The 19212-nt window shown below is 43.8% G+C and overlaps 1 protein-coding gene across 7 annotated transcripts in view; it reads right to left on the bottom strand.

Moving 5' to 3' along the window:
• Positions 1–19212, bottom strand: part of PEAK1 (pseudopodium enriched atypical kinase 1) — a 112555-nt gene that overhangs the window by 31406 nt on the left and 61937 nt on the right. For 6 of the 7 annotated variants that reach the window (XM_027657819.1, XM_027657826.1, XM_027657822.1 and 3 more), the window contains 2 exons: positions 14355–14440; positions 1665–4937 (listed from right to left, as the gene is read on the bottom strand). In XM_027657819.1, the coding sequence (XP_027513620.1) occupies positions 1665–4825 (3161 nt within the window). In that variant the 5' untranslated portion in view covers positions 4826–4937; positions 14355–14440. The remainder of the gene's footprint in view (positions 1–1664; positions 4938–14354; positions 14441–19212) is intronic. The other variant, XM_027657825.1, reaches the window with a different exon arrangement.

The following is a 19212-nucleotide window of genomic DNA, read 5'->3' as shown; positions in this document are numbered from 1 at the left end:
CAGGACAATATTGTCAGCAAGGAGAAATTCCAGTTCTAACATTTGGGAGACTCCCATTTTCACCAGGAGAAACTTAGAGACGTGGTTTTAACCAGTATCATTGTAACTTGCAGAAAACTAAAGAGCAAATGTACTTTTCGGAGTAAGTGAATCAGACAGAGCAGTGACAAATCGCCTTCAAAAGGGAGGGCAGAAGGTGCTCCAGTCACAGGGCAAGAATATCACACATTCCAACAGCACCACCTCCAGGGCAGTGCAAGAATCAGGAACTCTTCCTGCCCTCTCACCACTGGCAGAAGCAGCTGCTCCTCCCTGCCTGTCCCCTGGCACATCAGGGAGTTGATCTGGCTGAAAAATGCCTGCAAAGTCATTTCCCTCTTGGGTCCCTTCCCCAGTCTGGTTCAGCACAGGTGACCACATGGACTGTCTTGGCAGCACAAGAGGGGGCACTGGGGAGCTGGGAGCAAGAGAATCTCCTGATGGCAATGCAGTCAAAATCAACCTCACTTTCTCCAGCTTCCCCTGGATACACGGGAAAAAAATGGGTTCCTGTAAAGGGGGTTGAGAGCACAAACTCCTCCAATTCTTTAACCTGTCCTAAAGCTGCCTACTTCTCCCCATTTAATTTAGGGCAAGTCTAGAGAGACTGCACTCTGACCAAGGGTTGCTAGCAATTTTCTTGTATAGAGAGTGGAGAAAGAAAACCAAGTTATTTTACTTTAGGACAAGTGGCAATCTGTTTATGGTAAACTCTAACTGTGCTCACCCCGTGATTTCTGTTAGCTTAAGTCAACTTTAAAACTATCTTAACTAAAAAACACTGCAGCTTTCTTATACAAAATATGGAGGAAGAAAACCAAAGAGCACTGCCATGATGCATTTTCTGGGGCTCACACACAGCTCACACTTTACAACATTTTTAATTTCCTACCATTAGGTTATTACTATAATGAATTAGATAATGTAAGTTTGAAGGTACCTCGGGATTGGTTTGTGTAATAACATTGGAAGACATATTCTAACAGATCCCCAGCTGTGGTCAGCACTCAGGGAAATGCACACTGTGCCCATGTGACTGACTGCAAATGATGCTGTGACCAGCTCTACTGCATCTAATCCTGCTGGGGGACAAAGCATGTCCACTGCTAAAGGCCTTGCAAGACAGAGGTAAGATTATTTTATAGGTACTCTAATTTTTTCCATGGTTTATTTTGGGATGCTGCAGTGATGTTGCAGTGTAGCATCAAGGTGAGCACTGCACCTTTCAAGAGCCACAGATTTTTTATTTCTGTTGTACTTTTCAGTGGTTGCCTTCTCTTTCTGCAGAGAAATTCTCTGGTTTCCCATAACATACAAGCACTTTCTTAAAGTAAAAATTCATGAGAATGGATCTGATTCAATGGACCATGGCTATTGTGACACATTAGTGAACCTCCAAGACAAACTGCAAATATCAGCTACCGCTTCTAAGAAATTTTTAACAACTTTTCTGATATCCAACATAATGGAGAGATTTTTAAAACATGTTCTAAGTTACCTAAAACAAATATACTTTGAAAAAATTACACTTCACGTAACAAAACTCCTCAGTTCCCCCCTTTTCAGCAGTTAAATACGGGACAGTTCACAACTGAGTAAGTGACTAAAAGAGCTGAGCCGAGTACCTGGGGATTTTCTTGGGAATCTGAGGTGGTGAGGAATGGCTCGCTGGGTTCTGTTCAGAGCTCTCGGGAGGCTTCTCCTGCGCTTCTCCTTTGTCTTTTGCCAGTGCCTCTGCGATGGCAGACTCCACTCCCCCCTTGGGTGGGAGGTCAGCCTTCGGCTCGGCCGGCGCCGGCTCACACCGGTACATGAAAACGATGGAGGGCTTCTCGCTGGAGTCCGACTTGGCCTCGCTGAACCAGTGATGCCGCTGAACTGGGGGAGGGGGGAGCATATGGATGACAGTTCCATCCAGACCCACCAGCTTCCCTCTCTCTCTCTCCTTCTCTTTGTCTTCCTCATCGTCGGGTTTCCTGCGGCGGAAGAAGCTCTTGAACGATATCCAGCGTTTGGGTTTGGCGTCGGCGCGACGCCCCTCCGAGTGCAGGATCGACTCGGCCTCCGTGGACCTGGTGGGGCTGGTGGGCTTGGTCCAGTTGCTGAAATGTCTTTGCAGCAAGTTACTGGCGTGGTAGGGCGAGGAGGTGGAGCGTGGGGGCGGGAACGGCGGTGCCTGCTCTGCCTGGGGACTCGTGGCATTCGGGGTGGCTCGCGCTGGCTTTGGAGAGGGGGTGGCAGCCAGCTGGGACAGCGGATCTTTCGGCACTTTCCCACCAGTGTTTTCCGCCGTCTTGGAGGACTCTATGTCAGGCTGTGACGTAAACAGAGATTTGGGTCGTACCAGGGTGTTTTTAGGAGTGTCTCCCTCCGGAGGTAAGGAATACAGTTCTTGTACACTACAGGACTTGGGTCCAGACTGAGGTGTTTCTGGAGGAGACTGTGGAGGCTGGATAGATGCCACAATCTGTGAGAGCACCGTGCTTGCATTCTCTCTGCCACTGCTGCTGCCAACAGAACCCTCCGGCGTTACGTCTGTTTTTGTTGCAGGCTCTTGTGTTGCCTTTTGAGCTTTTGATGGGGAGCTGTGGTCAGCACTGTGACTTCTCTGTGGGGATATCTGGCTTTTACTGAGACAGCTGTTGAACTCTTGGACCTTTTGAGCCACAGAACCCAGTCTGCACTCAGAGCTATTCGTCACCCCCTTTGGTTGGGACAACTCAGCGGCTTTACTGCCTATGGCTTCAGTTATTGTACTTTCTGTTTCTATTTCCTCATACGTATGGCTTATCACACTGGTAGTTTTATCTTTGATGGACAGCTCCCCGCTGGTCCCTAGAAAACTTTTATAGATAGCCAGGTTATCATAAGCGTTCGGATTGATTACAATAGGAACTTTAATAGCATTTTTGGAACTCTTGGCATAAGTGGGCTCATCATGAATGATAATAGGAAAAGGTGGCATGCCAGCATTGTTGTAGCTGTTGAATTTTATCTCAGATAAATTGGGAGACTTGACCGGGATAGTTTTTGAAGAAATGTTTGTAGCTGTAGGTGAAGTAGGAGCTGACTTGTGGCTTGTCTTCCTGGGAGGAACGGAAGGTCCTGAGCTGTTTGCAATCAGCTCCACCTTAGGTATCTTCTGTCTTGGACTAGTACTAGAAGTCCACACTTCCTGGTATCTGATTGCACTGGATTTTTTCAGGTTAGCATTGACACGTACAGGTGATGCTGCGGAGGATGCAACAGGTGTGCCTGGAGTTACTGGTGAGCTTGGGTTAGAGGATGCATTTTTGGTTTCTGAGGTTTCAGTCTGATTCTCCTTACATTCATTGGTCATGGCAGCTGATACATCCACTACAGTATATGGCTTGCAGACTGGCTGTTCCATGTTCACCACCCTGTAAGGTTTAGCTTGCTCCTCCACAGGCACCAAATTAATAGTTACTGCTTGACCAGCAACATCTGAAGAACTTTTATTCTCTTGCTTATCAGTCTGCACAGCAATTTTGCCATCCTTCTCCTCCAGTCGAAGCGCAAGGACTGCCTTGTGAGTTTCTAGACTTTTTGGAGCATTTCTGGGCGCTTTTGACACATCCTTCACTTGCTGATCGTCACAAAGACTTTCATATTCTGGTTCAATCAATTTGAGGTCCTGAGGAGTGCTGGGAGACAACCCTCCATTACAGAGCTTCTGTGAAGAACTGCTCGTTGTTCCGGAACGAGACTCTTCTGTCAGAGAAGAATCAGGAGACGTCGAATCAGACGACACCATGCTCTGCATGCTCTCTTGCCCGTAGAGAATCACAGACTCTTCCCCATAACCGTTTAAAATTTCATCATAACTGTCGTCATAATCTACTGCACAGATCCGCTGCAGAGACTTGTTCCGAAGGGGCACAGTGTTCCATTTTTTGTCCACACAGAATGGCACAGGAGACAGGGTGTTAGCTCTGAAGTTGGCAAAGCGGGGCTGGCCCCTCATGCGAATTTCCATCGCTAGCAACTCTTCATCACTCTCGTCCCAGCTCTCATGCTCTTCCTGCATGCTGCCAAAAAACGTGTCATCCTCACTCTCATCTCCGCTAGAGAACTCTGGATAACAGAAACGTCCACCTTCATTACTTATTACTTCAGTGCTTCCACTCAGAATAACGTGCTTACTCTGTGAATCCTTCATTCCACCCACCATGCAGCTCGGAGGGATCTTTCTTTCTAATGACCTTTTATAGCAATTATTTATCCTTCCCAAGAAGGTTTCTCTTGAGTTCGTTTCATTGCCGGTGAGCTGAGGTGTGGTGTCCAAACCTGCAATCTCCTTCAAAACTTCTGTCAGTCCGTTATTATTGTTATTTGGTATCTTCCCCAGCCCCTCGCTGTTGCCGTAAGGCCTGGAGACGTGGCTGTAACCTTCGATTTCCTCTTCGTTGTTGTTGTTCAGTGGTTTTTTGTTCAAGGCCGCTTTGTTTCGGTTCCACCCCGCGGGCAGGGGTTTGTTCTCCCCCTGCTCCAGCGTGCTGATCTCGGCACACACCCCCTGCCCATCCACCACCATCATGGTGGGTTTCACAGCTATGGTGGGTTTCTTGGCCACGGGCGGTCGGAAGTTCCCGCTGTTTCTCCCCCGCTGGCTGTTGCTTTGGTTTGCATTGGGTTTCAGATTTCCATGCGAGAGGGGCTTCTTTTCTGACACGGGGGGTAACTGGTGCAAGCTTTTGGGCTTGAAGCAGTTCTTACATTCACCGGGTTTCCAGACGTGCTCAGTGAAAGTGTTGCAAGCAGACATTTTCCCGGAGCTCTGTGCTTGGTGCCGTGCTGCTCAGTGCATGGTAAGCATTTCATCCATATGTTTCCACTCTGCTCACGTAGTATGGCCACTCCTTCGAGCACTGATCATGCTGGAATACAAAAGACAATGAGGATGAGAACAGGGAAAAATCTGCTTGATCATTATACTTACATTTCCTACACTGTGGACAACTTTGAAGGAGCCTTTTGCTGATGCTTCTCTCTTGTTACATAAATTTATGAAACCATGTAACTGAAATGTAAAAGCAAGTTGCAAATATCATTCTTCTCATACATAAAGAATTAAAACTTTGGCAGCTAAGCCCTGTGTTACTGAAAGCAGAGAGAGAAATGGCAATGACTGAGACTTTAGAGTAATTCTCTTGACTAGTTCAGGACCATTGACCTTTAATTTTGTCCAATAAAAAAATGCAGGAAGAGGATATAAACCCGAAGATTAGTGCACATTGCTTTCACCAGAACTACTTAAAACATGAGACAGAAAACTAAGAGCATGTTTACTCTCCTAAATGCAACTGAGATAATTTGGTTTAGCTTTGAATGTGAACAAGCTCAGCTTAAGTGAGAAAATATGTTCAAGCAATTCCAAACTCTGCCATTTTAGCACTTCTTTCATCAGAGTCAAATGATAACTGGAGAGGTATTTTCGCTGAAGGGACAGGCTGGACTGATGTCCTGGAAAAGTCAGATAAAAATACTGTGGAAATCTTTCTAGAAAGTCACTGGTTTTTTCTCCTTTTGCTTACCACAGTGGCCATAAACCATTCTGATATCCTTAAAACAAAGCTATGGATTTTTAGTCCCTGATTTGTTTCACATGTAGCTTTTCTACCTGACCCCTCCAGAAATAACAATTGAAGAAGAACTGAAAGTCTCTTTCAAAGTGAATCTTTTTATTTCCTGAAATGATCAGCCCTAAGTAAAAATCAAACACGAATCTGCTGTGCTTTATAGACATTGGAGTATGCAGGATTTGAGAGTTTCAGGAATTAATGCCTGAAGATTTTAAGCCTCCTGAGCCAAATCCGCAAGTCTGTTCTCTTCGTCACTGTTGCATAACTCAAATTATTGGAGAGATTTTACTGAGGTGAAAGAATCTGTACGTCCACTGCTACTTCTGTAAACACAGGCACTGGAAATCAATAATCTTCTATTCTCACAGACCTTCAGGAGGAAATATCCTTGCTGCTCCCCCAGGTGCACTGAAAGGGCATTGATAAACCCCCGCGGCCCCAGATGCAGCTCTCCATGGACAGCTGTGCTGGAATTCACCACAGGCACAACTGGCTTTCATCAGCGTGGCAAACAACAGCCTCATTAGCAGAGCTGACACGAGCAGGGATTTGTCAGTCTCCTCACGTCCTGCTCTGGGTTTTGGCAAGGGGCTGTCCTGTGCTGGCAAACCAACAGAGCCATCCCGATCCAACAGCAGATGGGGCTGAAGCCTAACTCTATTAGTGTCTTCAGACACAGCCGTGCTACCAGGGCTATCATATTTCATATGCTGACTAAATATGTTTCCAGACAAAGCTTTTTGCCAAAAAGTCGGTGCCAAAAGCTTTCTCTGTATGACCTAAGAGATAGAAAGCCTGCCAGGCTGAGATCTGCCTTTATTTTATATATACAGAGTAATATGCCTTTGTGTGTTTTTCGATCTCTCTCTCAAGATTTGTTGCTTCAACACTTTGCAAACCCATATACTGTAAGCAGACAAATTACATTAAGAAATAATTCCCCTAAAACCAGAGAGAGAGCACACATACTACAATTTTAAACTCTGGTTAGCTCCTTCCTTTCATGTGTTTAACAAATAAAAGGAGTAAAGTTACATTAATGGGAATCTAAACTAAATGTTTTTTTTTTTTTAAATATAGTTCTCCATTACATAAAAGTTCTAAACAAACAATTTAAACAACAGGCTTTGTGCATGTGTGTGTGTGCTTTAAGATTTCACCCTGTGATATTATTATCTGAAATTGCATAAGCTGCACTTGCTCTGGAATCCCATCAAAAGTCAGAGAGCTTCATGGTGTTCCAGGCTAAGGAAAGCCAGGGCAGCAATGGGAAAGCTCTCTGCTGCACATTTGTGGTACCACTGGCTGTGCTGTGACGCTGTTCCCTCTCACTCCCTCAGACACACGGATGCTGAGCAGTTTCCCTCTAAGCCAAAGGAGAGCTACACCCATGACGTGAATGGGAACTGCAGGAACCTCAGCAGAACCGCAGCACTCCAGTGGGAGTAACAACTCCAGCACGGTGACAGCTCTGTGCAAACATTCACCCCACGTCCCAGCAGTGCCACCCTCACAGTCAGGTACCTGGGGACTGTGGAAATGCAGATGTGTGACTGGTACACAGAAAACACATAAGCCATGCGTAGGTATTGCAGATCTTTTGCTCTCCAGCAGCCAACAGAACTGGTTTAAACACAACCACGATGCCCAAGATGATTTGTGACACAGTCTGAGACAGAAGAGCCACTGAGTTCCTGGGTCTGTGAAGTCCAGCTGGGTTTCCAACTGGCTCAGGCAACCGCAGGATGAGCAGTTCCTGCCGCGTGCCCTGACACTGCCTGCAGCTGCAGCAGAGAGGAAACAGGCACCTTCCAACCAGAGGAAATGGATCTTAAGAAAACAACCAAAACAATTCAAACATTGTGCTACTTTTGTACTTGGAAATCAGCAGCACTCCTACGCTATTTCACATCAAATCCATAGTGACCTTTACAAGTCAAAACAAGCATTTGCATGCTAAAACAAACTGAGACAGTTTCTTCCTTTGTGTACAACTAAAAGCAATCTTTCTGCTGCTTTCCTATCTCTTTAAAGATAATACATTTGCTTTTTCATCTGCAGATTCCCTATTATGAGTGATAATTATGGTGAGAGTGATTAGGAGTGATAACAGAAATGAAATCTTCTTTCAGCAGGCTGTTGCTTCCATGGCTGTCACCGGCAGCTGCAGCTTGGCAGGGGGCAGCAGAGGCCATCGAAGGGAATGAAAACGTACACAAATACATGGAAACAATCACACTGTTCATGGCTGGATTCCTATGTTACTCTCCAAAACAAAGCAGGTTAACAAGAGATCCAGGCACTCACACCTCAGATCTCTTCAGCTGCTACTGATCAGGTATCTTTTCTTCCATAACTTTCCTGCTTCCATGGCAGCCTATGAACCAATGGAATGGGAATGTGCACTCTGCAGAGCTCCTGGTCTTCTGCAACGAGTAGTTCAGATGACAAAACTTATTTGAAGACAATCTCCACAAAATCAAGGCAATAACAAACACAGATGTTACATAAAAAACCAGCATTATACTTCTAAAGAAAGTATTAATAGCAAACACACAATATCAACAGGGAGCATTTCACCCTTGTATCTCAGTCTTTTATATAAATTGATAAACAGAACTCTTCACAAGTTATACAGGGAAGCACTGCAGTGCAGTGACGCTGAGGAACTAAAATTCACCAAGTGAGTCAGTGTCAGGAACAAGTACAGACAGACAAGTTCTGCTCCCAACAGCAGATTGTGACACTTCATTCATTCACTAAATGGTTGAGTCAGCACAGACAATTTATCAGCTTTAAAGGCCAACTCGTTCTGTGTGTAAATGAGACTAATGCTCCTCGTTTCAGCAGGTACACAACTGCACACAGCAGGGCTCAGCCTGGCCCTGTTGAGTTGATATCAAACAGACAGGAACATAAAAGCATATCTCACTTTCCAGGTCAGAGGGAGATGACAGATTCGGAGCTGCAGTGCAAAGATGAAGCAAGGATCAGCTGAGATACCCTTGTGTCAGGAAACTGAACCTGGCACAGCAATGCAGAAGCGTTTCTGTGGCTCTTATTTGTTGACATCATCTTTGCTGAGTGCATGAAGATAATAACAAACATGCATTTCAGGCATTTTCCCTTTGTTCCAGGTAATTTCAGGCTGTCAGGTCTCCTTTGGACGTGTGCTGCCTGAATCACAATGAAGGCCTTCTCCAGTAATACTTTATACTAAAATAATCCAATTAAAAGGAACTTAATTGGTGTGCAACATTCCCTACAATTTCAGCATTTTAAAAATGAATAGTCTCAGTAAGTACCAGATGGTGACATGCACTAATTAATCAGGCCTGCTCAGTGAGTGAGCACATGGAAACGAATGCACCTCTCAGACGGGGCTGCAACGCCAAAAAGCTCCCCCCAAACGACAGTGTGTGATATTCCTGAGCACTCTGTGGGCTCTTCTGAGATCACCAAGTACTGGGACAGGTTTCCTTTGGTTTGTTCTGCTCCAGGGAAAAGCCATTTACCTTTAGCACTGCTGTCCCTGAGAAGAGTTTAATGCAATTTTTATGCTGCAGAATAAACTGCCCTGATCAGCCTCTGTCAGCAGTGGCTCAGTGAAGTGCTCCTGCACAGCCCACAAACCTCTCCCCACTGTCAGACACGTCCTCAGACTGGAAACACCAGCAGTGGGAACCCAGCCTGGGTTTCCTATATGGGAGTGCCCAAAGGCCACAAAACGGCCACGGCTTTGTGGTTTGTCTGAAGCACTTACAGGCACCTGGACAGTCCCTGATCGTCACCAACCACAGTGCAAACCTCACACGGCAGGAATGGAGGGATGGGGACTCTTTGCCAGTATCTGATTTCTGCGTCTTTGACATTTTAATGCAATTGTAAACATTTTAAGAGGCTTTTTTTTTTTTTTTTAAAGCTGAAACTCTCCCAATTCACACCTGCAGGTCCCTCTGGGGGGCAGTGGGCTGTAGAAACGCTCCCAGAGAGCCAAGGAATGGGACTCACCCCATGTGAAACTAAGGGATGGGAAGCAGCACTATGGACTGCTGCAACTTTATTCCCAAAGTGAAGAATATTTGCTAAATATCAGCTCACTGTTGTACCAAGCCAGAGCTGTGACTGGCAAACCACAGATGAGCATTTCCATAAACGCTGGGCATTACCATTTCTGTTTAAAAAGTTCTATTTTGTTGCAGGTAGTATTTTTTTTTCCAGTTTTAAAGTGTCACGCTGTATTTTCTCTCATTTAAAGGGAGTTTAAATGACATAAATATTTCATAATCCTGAGTAAGTGAAGGAAACTCTTTAAACATGGGTTTTTTTCCTCCCTAAGATAGAAATGACCAACGAACTGGAGCAAAAGCCTGCCTAGGGCTAGACAATCTGTGATGCTTCAGAAGAAAACAGGCATTTCTTTGCAGTTTACCTAACCCAAAGAGATAATGCCACAGAGCAAGGAAAAGGTAAGAAATATCCTCGGGATCTGCCCAGGTAATCTGATCAGATTCTGCACCATCACTCTGGGAGCACACAAAGCAGTAATAAGGACAAGCTCTCCCCTCTGGTGTTGAGGCCCAGCAGGCCAGTCAAGGCATGTATTTGGATATGAACTCTTCTGAGCCCCAATAATAAGAATCCTTGACATTCTGAACTGGAGAAAACTACTAAAAATATTTCTTTTCCTTTTGGAAAAATCACCATTTAGCATCAACACAACTTAAATTTATAATGACCAGACATATATATATATATGTTCATACTATAATGATCATTCAAACAATGCTGCACAGTATGTTCTTTAGGAATACTTTTATATTTACATGGAAAATTAGTTTTTATTTTTTACTTTTTAAAAAGAAAACCCCAGTGAGATAAACCAGACTACAAATTGTTTACTTTGCTTCCTAAAAAGGGCTTTACAACATAGCAGCAAATTAAGGTTAAGTGCATCAGCTGGAAGTAAAAAGCACAGTAATAATAATAATTTTAAAAAATATCCTCAATTCCAGTGCATTAATGTTTCTCTCAACTCTATTTAAGGAAAATTATGAGAATTAAGCCCCTCACAGTATATCAAAATTGCACCTGTATGACTATACCTTGAGCAATCTAATTATCTTTGATTTACCCTTCCTGGGCTCACTTGCAGTTCTGCCCTTTGATCTTTTTTTCCTGTTTTTTAAGCAACATGAAAACATTCAGAAGAAAAAATCTTTACCCAAACTCTCCGGAACGTGCTCACAACAAACCAAAAAGCAATATCTGAAAACCGTGGTTCTGTAGGGCAGAAAGGCAGTGCCAGCTGTGGTCACCCTCCTGCTGAGCACAGCCTGGGGAGCAGAGCAGTGTGGATCCTCACTGCAGGGGGGGGGTCCATCCATTCTGCAGATTCTATTGATTTAAACCCCTCTCCCTTGCACTGCTGCAACCTCTGGCTCCAAACCCCTTTGTGCTGATGCAGCAAAAAACCACAACTGCCAAAAAAAAATTACCCATTGCAGTTTAGCAATTAACTCGTGGATAGTGAAATACAAAACAGTATTTGAAAGGATAGGAAAGAAGTTACTAAAAAGCAGCCAAACAGCTGCTGTGGTGTCAGGGCAGGTAACTCAGGAGAGAGCTGGTGGATCACTGCCAGTGTGAGAGGCAGATCCAACACAGGGGATACAGCACTGCCAGCTGGGAACCCTCCAGAGGTCTCAATCCCCCTGGGAGAGCCTTAGAAGTTATTAAATATAGACTGGAGAGAATTAAGTTTAAAAATAAACCCCACTGTGAGACATTTTTAAAAAAACCAAGATATTAAAAATAACTGATAAATTATGAGCAAGAGCACAGCAGGGCTGGACTGTGCAGAGCCAAGAATTGGGCAGAAATTTGAGAACCAGGTGGCTGAGCTACATAGAATCCTGAAGTTCCCCTGAACCAGGCACTGGTACAGCCAGGAGTTGAGCACAGGATGAATGGCACAGCTTTTTGATCATGACTTCTGTGAAGGAAACTCGCTCTTCCTACCAAACCACGGGCAAAAGAGAAATGGCACAATTTTATTTTAAGCTTTTAAGAAGTTTTCACCAATTCCTAACTGCAGGACATGCAAATGGTGCAAGAGAATATGCAAGGGAACGAGCAGATTGCACACTTTCTGTGTGAGAAAATCAATGACATGATTTACTGAGTATTGTGTTCAGTTCTATTTATGACATCTCAGGAAGAAATGCTGCATAAAACAGCCACAAAACTATTTTAATATGGGAAGTTTTTCATCCTTTCAGTGAAATCCCTTCAGATTAGGATAGTTTAGTTCAGAATGAGACAAATAAAATGATATTATATTAAATGATCCGTCACATAAAGCAGACAGACTGGGTGTTCCCATTTAGTATCTATCTCAAAAAAAGAACAATAAATTCAATGCAGCATATTTACATCTGCAAGAAGAAAATTATTCCACATAAAACACAGCCTGAAACAAGCTGGCACTGAGATCAAGAGGTTGATGGATTCAGAGGAACAATTAGACATTTATACTTGGGATGAGCCACAGACAGTTGTATTAGGTGGGGTAAACCCACAGCTCCCAATTTCAGTGCTTAAACAAAGCATTAACCATTTCAGCTGAGAACAAAGTTCCCTCACTAGATTATTCCAGTTTGTTCATTTAGGAAGTCTGGGCAGTGCTAGGGGCAGGGCCACTCCACACTGGAGTCTGGGCATGATTCTTTTCTTCCTTTTTCCACATCCTTCTCTTTACTTTCAGTGGTTTTAGTCTGATACAGCAAAATAACTAAATGGTGCAATAACACTGACATCCCATTATCTCCCAGCAGTAAAGGTCAGGCCTTCCTCTCCTCTTCCCACACTTTGTCACTCTTGTCCCAGACTGACAGCTCAGCCCTGGAACATTCCTTGTGCTCATTTCTGCTTTTTTGTGACTACACAACCATGTTTGATATTGGGCAACTGGGGCCTCAGGTTTCGAGCTACCTGGGCCAAGGGACTGTGTCACCCCAACACTTCCTGTAGTGATCCAAACAAATACAAAGCAATACCTAAGTCAGGCCATGGTCGTTACCAAGGTAAGGAAGCCAGGTGGAAGTCTTACTAAAGATCAGTACTGTTTGAATGTTTTCATGCTACAGGATAGAAACATCAGAACAAGGTTCCAGAAGAAAGAGAAAAAAAAGGCATTTTTCTCTACAACTAACCTAAACAATTTAATTTTTGAAAACACATACATTGCTATTTTATGGTGGAAAATATAAATAAAAATAAGCCTGATACTGATACCTCATTCACTACATGGTGGAGCAAGTGCCTGGAAGGGGCCTGAATCTTTGTGAAAGCTCCTTCGTTTTCCCATTCCACAGCAACCATCTCCTCCCACTGCCATCTGCTTGGAGCACTCACTTTGCCTTGTTCCTCACATCCATGATCAAAGACAGCCATTCTAATTTGAGGACCTCTTTGATAATCTTGAGAAATGAGCTACAGGTAATTTTTTGGTCATCAAAGCTGGTTCAAGCAGCTTGCTCTCTCTCAGCCTGCTCTCCTAATTAGTATGTCATTTATTCATCCCAATAAGCTACTTCACCAGGCACGATGGATGTAAGAAATTTTAATCTGCAACCATAAGCCACAGCAGTGAAATGAGTGATGATCTCTCAGTCACAAGGTTAAAGATATTAATGTTTACTAGTGTTGAAGTTAATAACAACAACAGATATTCTTCAGTGTTCAACAGTAACAACAGATACTCTTTGGTGCTCCTTATGCTTTGCCCAGAATCCATCCCCGTAAAATGGGAAGCCACCACTGATAAAAATGCTAATAGGAATAAAAAGCACCACCATAGATGAAATTCAGAAAAGGCATTAGCAGGTACTGGAATTGTATGCTTTTAGCATTCATAATAAGAATTGATTTTTCACTTGTTCTTATGATTTAAGTGTTGTGTCTGACAGTCACAAACACCTGCCACAACACACCAGTGTTCCAGGCATATCATGGGGTCTCTGTGATGCAGCTGTTTCCCTCCATGGTGACAGAAAAGGACAAACAGCCAAACCCAGGGCACCCAACAGTCAGTAATTAGCTTTTCAGGCTACCAAAAGAGACACGATGTAAGGCAGGGGAAAAAAACCCAACCAATCAGACAAAACTCCAGGAATTTATTTTAGACCACAACATCTGATTCCATACTTTAAAAGAATCCATACATGGAAGAGCTATGCAGTGAAGGCATCATTAAATACCATCAAGGACAGAATAAGAAAGGAAATGTAATAGAAATTCTGTATTAGTTTTTATCCTTAAAGTCAATGACTGGTTTTTTGCAGCTTGGGAATTTGCTTGATTTACTCCATGAGAGAAGAAATACCCTCCATTTTCACAGACAGATGCTTAAACCTATCAAGTATGGAAACCACTGTAATTTTTAGCCAGTGCTGTAAGAGGAGGAAAGGGGAAGGAGGAATCATTTGCTGCTCCCGAGAAGGTTGACTTCAGGCAGGAAAAACCTGCCCTAGGAACCCATCTGCTCTGTGGGCAGCAGGAACAGCCACCTAAAAGGAAGAGGTGTCTTATCACAGCCAACCCCAGCAGCTGGAGTGGAGCCTGGCACAGCCCCAGCAGCTGTTCCTCCCACCCCTGGCCAGCCCTGCTGTCCGAGCACTCCGCTACTAATTAAGGAGCTGCAGATCATACCTGGAAATGCCAAACTTGCAGCCCAGCCACTGCTCACTCCAGGGTCAGGACACAGCAGGAAACAAGGCTGAAGCATAGCAAACGAGCTGTAGCAAAGGAAAGACAAAGAAAATCAACACCCATATTCAATTCTCTTTCTTTAGTTCTTTTTTTTACAGATTGAAATGTTTTCCTAAAGGAGCTGATGGCCAAACATAAATTTTGCTACTTGTGCTTGACAGAATCCTGAGAATGCAAAGCTTTTTCTATCCAGAAAAAACAGTGTGAATTTTCTACTTTTGTGCTGCTGAGATAACTCAATACCAATCCACAGGGATCTGAAAGTAAAAGCAGACTCACACTCTGAATTCCTCACCTTTCAGACGAGGTTTTTATGACAGAATACTTTATTAGCAAACAGGGCTGCTATGAGTCCACACCAGGAACCACACCAAGCTCAGGGCAATTATCTTTTGTCACTGCCAGCCCCAGTGAAATAGGAAAGGCTGCAATTACCTGCCCTCTTGGAGGGTCTTGAGGGAGGTTTATTCCTGCCCTAGGCAACACTGTGCCATTTGGAACTAAATTGTCTTTAACAAGAAGGAGTCTAAGAGAACAAGCAGCATCAAGTTGCAGGGCAGCGGCAAAAACTCTTCCCACTGCCCCCTGCTGAGGTCCTGGGCTCAGTCCCTACATAGCTTAGGAGACAACACCAATATGAAGAAAATGGCTCAGGAATCCAAATCAGGATTCCTCACCACTGCTCCACCAACACTGCCCAGGAAGGTGATGCCAGGTCTCCCACGGAGGGTCCACAGAAGAGCCCACGTGCTCTCTGTAGTATTAACCTTGCAATTCAGACAGAAAGAAAGTCTGGACTGCAGGTTTTGAGGTTATGGGCTCAACCTTGGCTTAATTAGTCACGGTGGCAGGTTGTGGTTACACCAACAGGGTATGGGATCCTGGCTGTTGTCCAAGGGTGAATTGCCACGGCAATCCCAACAGCTCTCACTGCAGTGTTAGCTCGTTACTTTTGCCCCGTACTCAACAAGTACTACTGGTTCTACGTTGCTATTTTAAAATAAAAATATAAATAAATTCAGCTCTCAAGTCTTCTCTCTAAAGGGAGCTGCCCAAACCTCCAAGGACTCCTGTGAATTGTTATTAGCACCCTCGGCCTGTTGCTCTCCAAACACAACACCGTGTTCCTGGAGCTTCATACCAGTGACAAACCCAATGGAAACAAACCCTTCCACTCCTCAAATAGATCCCTCCACACGTGGTGTCCAGGCATTGTCCTTTTACATCCAGACTGGCATCCAGAACTCATGATAAGGGTGTGCTCACGCCTTCCACAAGCTTCTGAGGATCTTTGCTTCTCTCAGTGGAGTCAGGCAAGCCCTGCCTAAACTCTTTTATTCCCAGTTTACAGTTGCACATAATAAATACAACGTATTTGCTCCATCTTTTTTTCCAGTACGACCAGGGAATATCTTTGCTTTCAAATTTCCTGCTCTCTCTATTTACATTTTTTTTTCCAGGCTACTCATAAATAAACCCTGACTAATTTTAGGACGAAGATTAATACAGAGCATCCAACTCAGCCTCCTACCTAAACCAGTTTCAGACTTGTCACCTCTATCCAGGCCTAACCCACAGAATATACATGGCATTTTCTATGTTGTTTCTTAATAACGACATAGAAAAATGAAATTAAAATATATTAGATTTAAAAGTTCATTTAGCCTTTTGTATACTTGTTAACCAAGTTAGCTATTGATAGATCACTAAACTCTAGCATCTGCAAAGAAGACACAGAGAGGCATGAGGAAGACAGGACATGTGGTTTTGCAAATATAAGGAATTTGTGGTTTATTTTCAAGATTTTTTTTTGGTTTGCAATAGTATCAGGTTTTCAACAGAAAAACCAGTCTGAACAATTCAAACAAAGATTCAAAGTTTAATTTTTTGGTTTTCAGTGATTTGCAAAAATATTTTTTTTGCATGACCAGAAAATTAGTCACTACTAATTTCACCCTCTATGACTGTTTCAAGTAAAAATCATTTCTCGTCGTGCAAATGTCATCTTTTTAAAGTCAGTTGTTTTATAAAGCCTTCTGTTGAAACTAGGTATGTTAACAGGGATCCCAAAGACTTAATTTTAATAGAAACTGCAGTATGTCAAGCTCAATAAAGGCAGCAGACTCATGTCTGGATGCCAGAATGCAGTATGTAAAAAAAAAAAAATAAAAATGCTGAAGTTGAGTAATAGGATATTTATTGGTTGCTTATCATGCCTGGGTGCAGGTGTAGGACTTGGCCCCTGGGTTGCTGAGGAACAGCAGCAGATTTGCTCTGTGCTGTGCAGGTTCTCAAAACATGTGTTAATACAAAGATTGTTGCTACATAAAAATACCCATTTCTTGTTTTTTCTCTCAGTAGAGAGCAAAGTAATTCCCTAACTTCCATATGGTGTGGCAGGAACAGGAAGACTAAAGAGAAAAGTGGGAAGAGAGGAAGAGCTGAGAGCATTTCCTGGAACATGCTGGTTCCAAGGAGCAGCTTCACCACAGTGCTCCTTCCGCTCCCCTCTGGCCGTGCCAACGCCAGGCCCTGTGGCACAAACCCCGCAGTGTTCCCGTGTCCCAGAGCCCGATCCCTGTCCCTCGGTGCTGTCGGGAAGCAGGTGCACAACCAGCCCAGAGCTGCTCCTGCTCTGCTGCCAACCCCGCTCCGGTGCCAAAAGCCAGGCAGTCCCAACACACTGCGCTGCTGTTCCAGCCCAGAATCCTTCCAAGGCTGATATAACCCACCAGGCTGAACAAAAGGATGGGTTCATAACGCTAATTAGCATTGTACAGCCAGAAGATAGACTGTAGCCTCTATCTCTAATGTCCTATGTCAAATTTGTTCTCTCCACATAAAAGACTGGTACATTAACCATGTCTTACTTTCCCATTTTTCTCTTCAGAGGAGCTGGATGAATTGCAGTGCACAGGGATAGACTGAAACGCTCAGCAGATGATTTCGCTTAAACCTCAAGTAAGACAAATGGGACGAGCTCTTCAATGCCGGCCCTGGGACGCGTGGGCGATGGATCACATCCTACAGGGAACGGCACTGGGAAAAATTCCCTGCTCGCTCCTCAGCCACTGCACTCTTTTAATTACATGCTAAACTTGGAGAAAGAAGAACCGGGAAGGGAAAGGGCAGAAGAGACTCGCCAGAGATAATGAGATGGGTGCTCGCTGAGCTGAGGCAGCAGCCTCGTTAATGCCTGAGCTGCAGGAGGCACGGGCAGGTCCCTCTCCCTGCCCAGCACCTCCCGTGGCACCAACGGGGGCTCCACAGTCCCTCCTTTTAACTGAGACATGAAGCTCGAGCAGCAAGTTCACTACCTGAGTGAGGGGTTTGGTTTTATAGCCTGTGATGGAAGAAGTAGTCTGAGGCTCTGGAGAAGTAATAAAATACATTCTGCCTCAAATCTCCATTAACCTTTAATATGCCAGGATCCAGAGACAAGGAAAAGTCTCTAAAGGTCCCTGGAATCTTACTGCTTTCTGTGTTTCCTGGTGCACACTTCATTTTTACACTCTAAAAACAAAGCCTAAAGAAATAAATTAGGAAGAGCTGGCAAATTAATTTTTTTGAAGTCTGATTTTAGTCTTTCCTGCAAAGAATGTGATTCAAAAACTCCTGTAGTTATTATCATCCAACAGCTTTTTTTATGAATGGATTTGGATCCATCTGTTGGATGGATTTGATGAGCTACTCCACAACAATGTGGACAATACCTTTGTTTGCTTATAGATGCAAACATGGGACCATTATCCCAAGATCCAGCATTACTCCTGCTGCTAAACATACTGGAAGAGTTCTCAGGTGAATACACACTTTCCTTACAGTGGTAACCAAGTTGTGACTCTCACAGAGGTCATGCATCAGGTATTTGGCTTGAAAGTTTTGCACAACTAAAGCACAACTGAGAGCATAATTTTCTTTCAATATTATTATTGTAATATATAGGGATAAATGTAATGCCACAAGTGTACAGCTTTAGTTGAAATGTAAACTAAACTGTTTGTTGATAGTCTCCTTCGGTTCTCCTTTGATAATTGTGAAAGTAATTCTGTTAACTGCTGTGCGCAAAACATGGGGAAGAGACTGAAATCACTGAAAGTTACAGTATCACAGTAGCAGTTCAGGGGTTAAAATCACATAAATAGTGCCTTCTTTAAAAATACACCTGTATAGTTTGCATATTGCAGTAGCAGAGAATTATGTATTATACATATTTATAAACACACACACAAAGGGAAAGAAATTCCCAAGCATTAAATATGTTGGTACATTCTGAGATCTTCAGATCGAGATCCACGCGAGACATACTCAACAGAAGCAGAATAAAAGACTTAAAACTGAGAAAATATGATTACAAAAGAGAAAAGCTACATTAATAATGAACTCCTGGAAGAATTAACTTAGCCAGCTTGTCCAGTGAAAGCTGTAAAACTACAGAACACTGTAGAAAGCAGCCTGTCAGAACACAGCCAGCAAGGATGCACCAACACCCAGCTGGACCCTTGTGGATCCCTGCTGGCTCCAGGGGAGATCACAGAGCTCTGCCCACAGCAATGGTTTTTGGAATGATTCCCACTCTGCCCTCACAGTGGGTCTGTTGTACCAACCCCAACAAGGGGAACATTTCAGCACCACCCCATTTGAAACGCTCACCATGTCACACAGACCTACACATCACGTACAAAGTTCCAACAGACAACTTCCAATACAGAAAATACAGTCCCTCTTTTAAAGAAATAAAAGTCTTCAATTCATAGAGGGACCTCGTGGACAGGAGCACATGCATTTCTGGCAACTA

This window comes from Corapipo altera, unplaced genomic scaffold (genome assembly GCF_003945725.1).
Source record: "Corapipo altera isolate COAL_440 unplaced genomic scaffold, ASM394572v1 308, whole genome shotgun sequence".
Classification (NCBI taxonomy): Eukaryota; Metazoa; Chordata; class Aves; order Passeriformes; family Pipridae; genus Corapipo; species Corapipo altera.
Note: the sequence above shows the minus strand (reverse complement) of the source record. Positions and strands in the feature narration are given on the sequence as shown.